Raw genomic sequence first — 12912 nt, 5'->3', positions numbered from 1 at the left:
CAATTTTGACCCCAGGGCTTTAATTTGAACAAACTTGGTAGACACTCACTAGAAGATGTTTCATGCTTAATATCTTAGCTCTAGCTCTTTGGGTTCTTTAAAAGAAGATTTTTTAAGTTTTTACTATATGCATATAGGGAAAATCTATGACCCCCTGGGGCGGGGTCAATTTTGACCCCAGGGCTTTTATTTGAACAAACTTGGTAGACATTCACTAGAAGATGTTTCATGCCAAATATCTAAGCTCTAGCTCTTACGGTTCTTTAAAAGAAGATTTTTTAAGTTTTTACTATATGCATATAGGGAAAATCAATGACCCCCAGGGGCGGGGCCAATTTTGACCCCAGGGCTTTTATTTGAACAAACTTGGTAGACACTCACTAGAAGATGTTTCATGCCAAATATCTAAGCTCTAGCTCTTATGGTTTTTTAAAAGAAGATATTTAAAGTTTTTTCTTTTGGTTGCCATGGCAACCAGAGTTCTGCATGGAATTAAATTCTTTGAACAATTTTTAAAGGTGACCACCAAAGGAACATTCCTGTGAAGTTTGGATGAAATTGGCTCAGTGGTTTATGAGGAGATGTCATTTAAAGCAAAAGTTTACGGACGGACGGACGGACGGACGACGGACGGACGACGGACGGACGGACGCCGGACGAAAAGCGATCACAAAAGCTCACCCTGTCACTTTGTGACAGGTGAGCTAAAAACTAAAACCACTAAATGTAATACCTGACATACATGTGTTAACCATTCATTAAAGGACCATGTTTCACACAAAATTCATGCCAAGACTTACAGCCTTGGACAGTGATCTCTAATTATGATACTGAGGGCATGTACATGTATTGAGTTTCAAAAGGATACATTCAGTAGTTTTAAAGATTGATATTGCATGAAACCTGTTATAAGCAAAGAACTTTGTAATTTCATAAAGGGCAATAATTTATTCAAAATACTGGCCAGAGTTATTTGCCTTGGAAAGTGACCTCTTATTATGATCCAGAAGATATGTGAGACTTGCATACAAGACTTTACCCATGAATTTTAAAGTTCACATATATAGCAAAAGCCATGCCTGAGTTATGGACCTAAAAAGTGACCTCCTGTTATGGTGCCAAACAAGTGCATGCTTAGTTGGTTATTAAGATATATTGTTTGCCTTTTTTACATCTGAAAAATATTTGGTTCTGAGGCATAATGTGCCTTTAAATAAGGCTAATACAATAATAAAGAAGTCTTTACATGTACATACAGCTAAGACTGATTTTGCAGTATTGACAGTAAGAGCTGATTTTACATATTCTGGCCTTTTCTTTTGTAATCTCATTTGTAGTGTGTAAATTACTTTCTTTGTTCACTTGTCAACATTTTATTTTTCATACATTTTAAAAATATAGTAAGAGAATTGCTGTTGAACAAACTGAAGGAATATTGTAATATAAGTAGAATTACCCGCATTTTTCTCCGGTGGTTGCACCAACCTCTAGCTCCTCGTAGATATCTACACATTGTTGAGCTGCAGCCTCGTCACACGTGGGAGGTGTTGTTGGTTCAACAAGACAATATTTCTACAACAACACAACACAACCTTTACTTTTTGACCGATACATGAGTATATGTACAACAAGAGCCATGTCAACATGGCCATCCCCCGCCGAATGTGTTTGCTCATTGGAAGAATGTATATGTAGTGGAGCGGAATAATTCTATTTTAAGAGGTCTTTTGGTAATGAAAACTGATGGCTATAGTGATTACAGATTTGAAACCTATGTGAATACTGATGGCTGAAAATAACAAAGGGCAATTACTGAAAAATAATGCAGGGTAGGTTATCATTATTGTGTGCTGCATCCCTCCTCAGTAAAATCTATCCACCTGTGAAGTTTCAAGTTGATACCTCAAATACTTTTTGAGAAAAAATTAAAGTATGAAAAAGAACAAAGGGCAATAACTCAAAAATTATAAAAGGTAGAGTTATCATTCTTGTGCAGTGCACACCTCCTGAGTCAGAGATCTAGCACCTATGAAGTTTCATTTTGATATCTCAAAGGCTTTTTGAGTTATGCTCTGGACAAAAATTAATTTTGAAAAATAACAAAGGGCAATAACTCAAAAATAATGCAGGGTAGAGTTATCATTCTTAAGCACTGCACTTCTCCTCAATGAGATCCATCCACCTTTGAAGTTTAAAGTTGATACCTCAAATACTTTTTGAGATAAGCTCTGGACAAAATAGCATGAAAAAAAAAGGGCAATAACTCAAAAATTGTATAGGGAAGAGTTATCATTCTTGCGCACAACATTCCTCCTCAATAAGATCTATCCACCTATGACATGACATTTCATGTTGATATCTCACACACTTTTTGAGTTATGCTCCTCTCAGGTGACAAATTAAGTATGAAAAAAACAAAGGGCAATAAATCAAAAATTATGAAAGGTAGAGTTATCATTCTTGTGCACTGCACACCTCCTGAGTTAATCTATGCACCTATGAAGTTTCATGTTAATATCTCATAGGCTTTTGGAGTTATGCTCTGGACAAAAATCAATTTTGAAAAATAACAAAGGGCAATAACTCAAAAATCATGCAAGGTAGAGTTATCATTCTTGTGCACTGCACTCCTCCTCAATGAGGTCTATCCACCTATGAAGTTTCAAGTTGATAACTCAAATACTTTTAGAGATATGCTCCGGACAAAAATGTCAGACGGAAGGACGGACGGACGGAAGGACAGAAGGTCGGACGGACGGACGGAGACTATTTCTATATCCTCCGCCGAAATTTTTCGGCGGGGGATAATAACTATATATTATATACTGTGCAATATACAAACCTGACAGCTCTGTAAATATGTACCTCCAGCTATAAAGCACAAAGAATAGAGGAAAAATATGCTTTTTAATTAACACAGTCACAAAATACCAATAGATTTTACTATCATGACCTTGATCTTAAAGTTATAACCTTGGTCTTCAACATTATAATATCTAAATTGTCAATAAGTTTTTATCGGAAAATAAAACCTATCTCGCTTATATACAAAAATATTGACAAAGAAAATTGGATCACAATAACTTGTTACTCTCATAATCATATCTCCCACTTGTTCTGAGCCTTATAGTAGTCATCAGATCCTATATCATTTCCTAACTACCGTATGTAATACAATAGTAGTCATCAGATCCTATATCATTTCCTAACTACCGTATGTAATACAATAGTAGTCAACAGATCCTATATCATTTCATAACTACATGTATGTAATACAACAGTAGTCAACAGATCCTATATCATTTAATAACTATGTAATACAACAGTAGTCATCAGATCCTATATCATTTAATAACTATGTAATACAATAGTAGTCATCAGATCCTATATCATTTCCTAACTATGTAATATAATAGTAGTCATCAGATCCTATATCTTTTCCTAACTATGAAATACAACAGTAGTCATCAGATCCTATATCATTTCCTAACTATGAAATACAATAGTAGTCATCAGATCCTATATCATTTCCTAACTATGTTATACAATAGTAGTCATCAGATCCTATATTGTTTCCTAACTATGTAATACAATAGTAGTCATCAGATCCTATATCGTTTCCTAACTATGTAATACAATAGTAGTCATCAGATCCTATATATTTTCCTAACTATGTAATACAACAAAGTCTTGTGAAAACCGACATTGTCAAGACTTGGGACTCATACATTGCTTTTTTTTAAACTACAGTTAAGTTATTACATTTACAAAGGTGAAAATGTGCTAGTAATATATGTTACAAAACAGTTATGTTGGTATTCCAAAGGGAACCAGCTATATGTCTGATATTATCAAAGTTACAACAAAAAGTATGCAATTGTCTACAAATATATAATATGTAAACTGTTACTAGTACAATTTGTCTAGAAATACTGGTTAAATAAATCCCAACATTTGCATGAATAAAAAATAGAGTATCAATAGAGTCACATGCTCAGTATAACAGTTTAATACATATTTACAAAAGAAAAAAAAACAACAAAAGAAAACAACCTCTACATGCATTAGACAACAATAAAAATTGTTGTTTTTTATGTATAAATATGTAATATACATTGCAAAATTACCTCATAAGCTCCAGTGCACATTGCCCAAGATTCTCTTATACTGCTGAAGTACAGGTCAGGACACGATAGTGTTAGTGTTTTCTTTATGTACTCCATTTCTTCTGAATATATTCTGAAAAAAAGTAATGAAACAAATGTGTAAACTAAGCAAGAAAACAAAAAAATGTTGCCAAGTTTTGTGTTTTCATTATTTGTCTAAATGAAATATTGTCATAGATTTCATCATTTAAATATACCGGTAAGTACCCACATTTACACAGAATAACTTTTCATTATTCAAAAGTCAAGAAACACTGTTAAAGTCATACAAAAATTTCATGCTTTATTTTAGTGTAATTAAAGGGACTCCACAGAGATTTTCTGACATGACAGGACAGGAAATATTTTTTAGAGATTTATGTCCCATTTGATGAAGGCCTAAAATAATAACTTGTGTGCAATATTTCAAATTATTGATATACTCTGTTTTTTGAAAATAATCATTCTGCTTGTGAAAAATTACCAAAAACTGTAAAACGTTACAATGTTTTTCACTTTAATCGACATAAGAATAGCGCAAAAATACAATCATCAATTTATTTACAAGTATATTTCTTATTTAACTTTTGCATATCATTCTGTTACAAGTGCCCCAGTTGATCTATGTAAGAAAAAAATCATAATTTATGTTTTTAGCTTTTTAAACTTCAGTTTTCTCCTGATTTATTTGTGAACAAAGATGTCCCTATTCTCTGACAAAAATGTACACATACTTGCAGAACTGCTTTCCATTATCTGTCGCCACCAGGCTGTATAAAGACTTCACAACCGTCAGCACTTTTGTTGACGTAATCTGGAACTCTTCACAGCATTCTTGACCTTTAATATACATGTAATATTTAAAAAAGAATAAAATTTCTGCAAGACAAAAAAAGGTACTTATGCAATTTTATTGAAATATTGAAGGATGGAATAATGTTTAAATATAAGAAATTATTTGAAAAATGCAGTTTACTTTTTTTTCTAAAAAGATAGAAAGTTTCAGTTTGACATAAGAGTTAAGATAAAGCACCTGCTATACTTAGATAGCAATCTTTGTAATTGGCTGAAATACAATAGATTTAAACTCTTTTGTGTTCAAATAATGTGACCTTTAACTTACCATAGAATTTGGGATTAACACAGGCAACATTTATGCTGGAATCTGCTTGGTTGCCAAGGTAACAACATTTCTGGTCATTATTACAATCAAAGTCTGACTGACACCCATCATATCCTAATATGTTTCCACCTTTGTTACAAAAACCAGGTTTATGTCCTGCAATAAAAAAAATGTTAAAAATGTTAACCCTTCTCACTTTCAGCAGCAATAATCTAACTAAGTATTGCAATAATGATGGGTTATGACACATGCATTTCAATAATAATTTAATATGTCTCAGGCATTGCAGTAACTGTCAGCAAGCAATATTACAAGTATTGCAAGAATGATTTGTTATCTTGCAGGAAAAAGTATTGCAATAATTGTCAGCAATATAACTGCACTAATTCTAAGCAATATTGCAAGTATTGCAATAACAATTTGTTACCTCGCAGGAAATGGTATTGCAATAATTGTCAGCAATATAACTGCAATAATTGTCCGCAAAATTGCTGTTTTGCAAGAATGTTTTGTTATATCACAGGTATTGCATAATAATTTATAGTTAAAACTTCAGTATATTGTACAGCAAAAATAAACCAGATTATAGAAAAGCCTGCTATAAGAAAAAGGGAACGTACCTTTACAGATGTCCATGACAGAGCTGTGATATGCTGTAAATGTTTTCTTAACAACAATAACAACATTGTTGTCAAGTGAGTCCCAGGAACTCTGAACGCAAGTCCAAGCCTTCAAAAAAACGCTGCACATCCTGTCTAGTGATGTGACATCAATGCTTGGTGATGCTTCTGCACTTGTTGATTTCACACTCTTTACTTTGCTTCCACTCTTTGACTTAGACTTTGACTTAGACTTAGTGTCCTTAGTCTCGGACCTTCTTCTCCTGCTTTTCTTTGAACCATTGCTTTTCTTTGAACCATTGCTTTTCTTTGAACCATTGCTCTTCTCTGAGGTTGTCTTTGTACTTTTGCCTGTGTCTTTTGTTCCTGTTGCCGACTTTGTTGATTTACCAGAGCTGGCTTTTATTGTTGCAGAAGATACAGTTTCCTCAGACTCTTCTGGTTCAACACAAGACTTCCACTTGAGTATCTTGTTTATGTAATTTACATAGGTGTCGGCGCAGGACAGGAAATCGTCTGTACATGTAACATCTACTTCATCTATCATCTTCTTGTACATTGCGTCTATCTCGGTAATGGCCGTGTTAGAGCAGGAATCTTTACTATTCTTGATGCACACTTCAACTTCCGAAATATACCTGTAAATCAAATTTTACAAAAAAATTCTATTTCAGAAACCACCATTTACTCTGAAAAATTATAATTACTGTCTCATAGCCTCTGGTACCAAATTCATTTCCACCAAGTATTAAATGGGTTTGACCCTTTTATTTTTCACGTAACAAGCTTTTAATCTTTAACAATACTTCATTCATCTGTCTCATTTTTTTAATGCAAAGTTTTCAATGAATTACAAAAGCATTTCGTCAATTCTAAATTTATGTAGGAAATGGCGTAAACTGGTATACTCCCTGAAAACTTCAAATGAATTCAACTTTGAACAAAAAACAAACAAAATGTTTTAATTTCTCAAAATAGGTCTTTATTAGACTGCCTTGACACTGTTTCTTATTTTCCTAAATTTATAAATTTAAAGTCTGGTTGATTGATTGATTGATTGATTTTCTTTAGACCGGGCGGTCAAGGATAACCTACGAAAGTGCAAGCACTTATTTCCAGTAGGGTCCTTACCTCAGCAGACACTAGAGACAGCTATGAGATACAAGGAAATCCGGGAACAAGTCCCTAGCTCTTATTGAATAGATTCCTTGGTTCTTTTACATGCCCAGTGTATAGCACTGATACATGCGAGGATTACCTGGGTTTCGTACCAGTAAACCTCTAGTTAGGCGGGAAACACTGAAAGTGTTTTTGAAAAATCCCAAGGGTGTTACCCAGGATCGAACCCGGAACCTCAGGAGTGACAGTCAGTGGTCTAACCAGCTGAGCTATCGCGCCACCTGTTAAATCAGTACACTATATAGTAGTGTAGGAACAGATTTTTTTTGTTTCTATACAATTTTGAAGATTGTCATAATGCATAGATCCCTAACCTATCTAATTCTTATTATCAGATTAGTGGTTAAATCTGTTGTTAACTCAATAAAAGATCAAAGTAGGAATATATCAATGCACTGGAGTCTAGTGAATTTGGTGGTGAAGGTCATATTTCACACAGCCTAAATTTCATAACTACATCAAAGGGCAACACAATAAGACACTTTGTCAAAATCTAGGTCAGCTGAAATCAAAGTTCACTTAAATTCTTAATCTGTGCACATGGTTCAAATTTCATAGCTGTACATCAAAGGATAAGAAAGTAGGTCACATCATCAAAATCTAGGTCACCTGATATCAAAGTTCAATTTTACAACTAAAACTGTGCACATGGTCAAAATTTCATTGATGTACATCAAAGGACAAGAAAGTAGGTCACTATCCACTTGGGCAAGGCAAAATTTTGGACCCAAGGGTTTAATTCAAAACAATTAATGACCCCAGGGACGGGGCTGTTTTTGACCCCTGGGCTATAATTTGAACAATCTTGGTAAGGCTCTACCAAACAATGCCTTATGCAAAATATCTAAGCTATAAGCCTTTTGGGTCTTTACAAGAAGGTATTGTACGTATTTACTATATGTACATATAGTGAAAATCAATGACCCCCGGGGTGGGGCTGATTTTGACCCCAGGGCTATAATTTGAACATTCTTGGTAGAGGTCTACCAGACAATGCCTTATGCAAAATATCTAAGCTCTAGGCCTTTTGGGTCTTTACAAGAAGATTTTTTAAATTTATTCTTATAATTCCTTTTGGTTGCCATGGCAACCAGATTTCTGCATGGAATGAAATTCTTTGAACAACTTTGAAAGCCCTTCACCCAAGGATTAATCCTGCCAAGTTTGGTTGAAATTGGACTAGTGGTTTTTCACAAGAGAATTTTTAAGTTCACTATATAATCTATATAACACACACACACACACAAACAAACAAACACACACAAAGGTGAATCGCTATGTGCCACTGCATCGCAGATGCTGCGGTGGCATAAAAATCTAATATATTATTTGGTTTAAGAATTACTAATTTAAGCTAGATTATGAGGAAAGTTTGTAGCTTAGTTAAACAACTCTAAATTCAACTTACTGGAACTAACCAGTACTGGGGTCATATGAGGAAATATGGTCATGACCTGAGTAGAGCTCGAACCTCAAGACCCTTTGGTCAATGTTTAGATTTTTCTACCACTTGACATATTAATATCAATATACTTCATAGCAATAAAGCAAGAGAATTATTCCTGAAACTTGACGATTTATGACATAATAATACAATTTTCTAATAAATGAGCCGCGTCATGACAAAACCAACATAGTGGGTTTGCGATCAGCATGGATCCAGACCAGCCTGTGCCTCTGGGCAGTCTGATCAGGATCCATGCTGTTTGCTATCAGTTTCTCTACTTGTTATAGGGTTTGTAAGCGAACAGCATGGATCCTGATCAGACTGCATGGATGCGCAGGCTGGTCTGGATCCATGCTGGTCGCAAACCCATTATGTTGGTTTTGTCGTGATGCGGCTCAAATGTCAATCTACTTACTGGCATACAGTTCCAGCCTCCCTGTATGTTGCCAAATTGTCAGTAAATACCTTTATACATCTTTTAGCTTCATCCAATGGCTGTAAAATACAACAATCCAAGTTTACAAAACCTAAATTGGAGAATAATCGCACCATTTCAAAATGGGATTATCATGATTATTTTCTGGTTTCCTGCAAGATTTGACATAAGGACTAACGTGGTTGCCATCTTTAAGACATCTCAATGTAAAAGCTCTGAATCTATTATCATTACAACATGTAAACCTTGAATTTAATTGTCAAGTCATGTGATTATTTAATTTTGGTCTTATTCTGCAAACTTAACCAATAGAGAGATAGTAACATATTCTACATTTAAAGTTTAATTAGACCATTAGGCCTTGTTATTTTGTTCATAAATATTTTGAACTTACATTATACAAGAGGAAGCCGGGCAAATTGACATGCAGGCAGATTTCCTCAAGAATCAAATGTATGCATTTTCTGATTTTTCATTTTCACTTGATTTTTTGTCTCTTTTTTAGAAGCTTTAAGACTATCTCAAAACTGGACAATAAGTTAATATTTGTTAAATATTTGAACACTTACACAATCTTCTTCCTCCTCGCATGGTGTTCTGATTACAGTTGGACAGTTAAAATGCTTGTATTTTGCTAATATAACCTGGAAGTAGTTATTAGATATGCTTTGTTCTCCTGCTCCACAGGGGTTCTCCGGCCCAACAGGCATTTTGTTGTAAAAACATTCAATCATTTTAGAATATTCTCTGAAATTGAAATTACAAAATGTTAATCAAACAATTGCTATCAAAGAATTCATTTTGGCAATAGGAAATATATTTTCGATAACTCTATTACTACAGTCATATATATTTACCCAAAAAATTCATAAAGAAACATGTTGAATTTATTAAAGTGAATTGGCCTGTAATGGATTATCTATTATAAATCATAATAATAACAAAATAAATAATAAAAACATAATAATAATGAATAATGTTAAAGTGAATTCGGCCTTCATGGATTGTCTATTAATAATAATAATAACATAATAATAGCTTAAATAAATATTTACATGTATATTGTATTAAACGGGACAACAAACCATGAAAGAAATATAGTATATGGATGTTGTTGGTAAATGTGAGCTGCATGATCGGATATTACATACCTTTATATAGCTAATAGAAATATTGTTTTTGAACAGAATATTATTATTCATTATCATAAGTGTTCATACTTAATCACATAGACCTTCAAGAAATATTTTATGAGAATATCTGAATGATACATTTCTATTGTTTATATCAATATTTGAAATATTTATGAAATCTGTGCACATTGTAGACCAATCCACTTAAATGTAAGCTACTTGGGTTTTATCTATTACTTTGAGATATCTTTATGAAAACATACAGTTTAACTTTTATAACAAGAGCGATCAGTGATCACATGTGTCGCCTCATGATGGCCAATTTCATGTTGGGACAAGTTTTGTGACAGAAGGACAGACAGACAGTGCACAACTAGACTTGGTACTGATCATTCCTGTAAAGTTTGGATAAAATTGCACCAGTAGTTTATGAGGAGAAGTCCGGACAAGCTTTTGTGTATCTGGCAACACACAGAAAAAAACACCTTTTTATGAAAGGGCCATAACTCTGCCAAAAATCATTCAACTGGAAAACCCGTGCAATATGCGCAAGGACTTGAGCTACAGATCAATCCTGTAAAGTTTCATTGAAATTGCATTAGTGGTATAAGAGAAGTAGTCCGGACAAACTTTAAAAATAAAAATTATTAAAGGGCCATAACTCTGACAAAAAATCATTAAACTGGAAAATGCTGACAATATGCACAACTAGACTTGGTACTGATCATTCCTGTAAAGTTTGGATGAAATTGCACCAGTAGTTTATGAGGAGTAGTCCAGACAAGTTTTGTGACGGACGGACAGACAGACGGACGGACAGACGACGGAGAAGTGATCCCTATATGTCGCCACTACTCCGTAGAGGTGACACAAAAATGAACTCCATTAAAAAAGCACGCAAGTATATTAACTTTACAAACTGTAAACCTTTTATGAAGCTTATTCTCTATAAACTGTTTGCCTTAAAAAGTGAAAAAATATAATTTATTGAAAGGACTTACTGCTTCAAGTCAGCCCTATGAGAGATATCCCTAAAAATATTAATTTAAATTCATACTCACGAACAAACAAATTTCTTATCATTCATCACAAATGGATTCTCGACTTTAAATTCAAAATCTCTCAGGCAAATTTTGGCCGCCATAGCTCTGCATCCAGTTACACTCTCTATCAGAGTAGGATCTAAACAATCACGTGGGTTTCCATCGGGTTTGGGCGGCTCCCATTTATCCGTGGTACAGATATCTTTAGCAATACACTCTACATCCTTGAATGTGCTCATGATAGAGGTCTTCACTTTTTTGTCACAACCTCTCAGAGTATACTGTAAACACATGCGTGTATGATCCAAAGATCTGTAATAAATAAAGGAATTTGTCATTAAGGGATACAAAAAAAATTAATAAAAAAATAAGCATAAAATGGTTGGTATTCAACTATTTATACTATTGACAATAGTTTAACACCATACTTACTGGCAAACTTCTGAGCTATGTCCACGGCTATAGTCATAATTTGTTGTTAGGACAGTCAGATCAGTGATACAGCCGATTGCTGTACGTTTGGAGCATATGAATGGAGCATTGCTACATACACCGCTGATGTGTAAGTAGGTCTTTGCGATACGATATCTCTGCCACACACGACCTGCCGGTTGAGCCATAGAACATTGTGGTTTCCTTGAGAAACAGCCAAGATCACTGACTCTGTACCTGTGTATGTGAAGAACAGAATAAATAAGTTATACTTAAAGCAATCTTTTTTCGATTTTCATTTTAAAAGTTAACTTTTAAAAGTTGATATGTCTTAAATATGCCCAAAATTTATCTTTATATTGTATTTGAAAATCTGACAAAAGCAACCAGCTTGAGGTAAGGCATTAGAAATAGAAAATATTCCATATTTATTATTATTATATTATCACATAATCCACGAGTGTAATAAAGACTTTTAATAAAAAAAACAATTTTACACTAGCGTAATAACACTTTGATGGATGTCATTTGCATTACATATAAACAATGCCTTAAATGTCCTAATTTAATTTCACTATAAGCATGTCAATAGAAAATGGCAATTTTAAATTGAAAACTGTTCTTATTTTGAATATGTGATAAATAACGTACGTCTCACAGAGGCGTTGTTTTCCTTGCTGAGAGAAATAAAGAGCTTGGGTGACCCTTCTAACATAGTCATTAACACATTTTTCTTCTGCTTCAGTAACAACACAAGTATTGTCAAGATCCTCTGGAGCTGTTTAAAACAAAAATATATCTTTGAAAAAAACTAAAATACTGAATGTTAAATCTGTGGGATTAATTACTTTTATACATAAATTTCTTGCCTGTAATTGTCATTATAAATTAAACAGCAGTTTTAAATGAATATAGGTTGAATATACATTTTCAAGCCTTCTTTACATGTTTTTTTTTTTTTTTTTATCTCAAAGCCTTTTTGGAAATCTTGTACCTTCTAGTATTTTGGATACATTTATCTTTAACATCATAAATTTATCTAAATCAAGTTTTACTTGCCTATTTCTTCCATACAATGACCATTGAGAGCTGCAGAGAACTGATCAAGTCGACCATGTGTTGTCTGCTCGAATGAAGGTGTTTGTATGGTGTTCTCTTGACATTCTATAAAGTCCTTGTACATTTCACAATTGTCTGTAAAAGTATAAGTTCATTTCCTTTCAAACCAGTATTCAAAATTTTCTCTAAATTGTGTAAAATTTTTTATATTAAACCCTTTACCTCATATATACGCGAAACAACGCACTTTCGACCTCCCCCCCTTTTTTAGGCCTGAAGTAGTGAAAAAATGTCC

General features: G+C 33.7%; 1 protein-coding gene across 1 annotated transcript in view; it reads right to left on the bottom strand.

The window, feature by feature from the left end:
- Window positions 1-12912, bottom strand: part of LOC132753460 (uncharacterized) — an 83223-nt gene that overhangs the window by 22402 nt on the left and 47909 nt on the right. Inside the window, exons 37-47 of the mRNA XM_060743942.1 lie at window positions 12618-12752; window positions 12210-12336; window positions 11559-11795; window positions 11145-11438; window positions 9520-9697; window positions 8930-9009; window positions 5889-6526; window positions 5269-5424; window positions 4880-4985; window positions 4128-4239; window positions 1457-1572 (exon numbers count right to left, since the gene is read on the bottom strand). Coding sequence (XP_060599925.1) covers window positions 1457-1572; window positions 4128-4239; window positions 4880-4985; window positions 5269-5424; window positions 5889-6526; window positions 8930-9009; window positions 9520-9697; window positions 11145-11438; window positions 11559-11795; window positions 12210-12336; window positions 12618-12752 — 2179 coding nt within the window. The remainder of the gene's footprint in view (window positions 1-1456; window positions 1573-4127; window positions 4240-4879; window positions 4986-5268; window positions 5425-5888; window positions 6527-8929; window positions 9010-9519; window positions 9698-11144; window positions 11439-11558; window positions 11796-12209; window positions 12337-12617; window positions 12753-12912) is intronic.

Source organism: Ruditapes philippinarum, unplaced genomic scaffold (genome assembly GCF_026571515.1).
Source record: "Ruditapes philippinarum isolate M1 unplaced genomic scaffold, ASM2657151v2 ctg4252_1_1_1_1, whole genome shotgun sequence".
NCBI lineage: Eukaryota > Metazoa > Mollusca > Bivalvia > Venerida > Veneridae > Ruditapes > Ruditapes philippinarum.
This window is presented reverse-complemented; position numbering and strand designations above follow the sequence as displayed.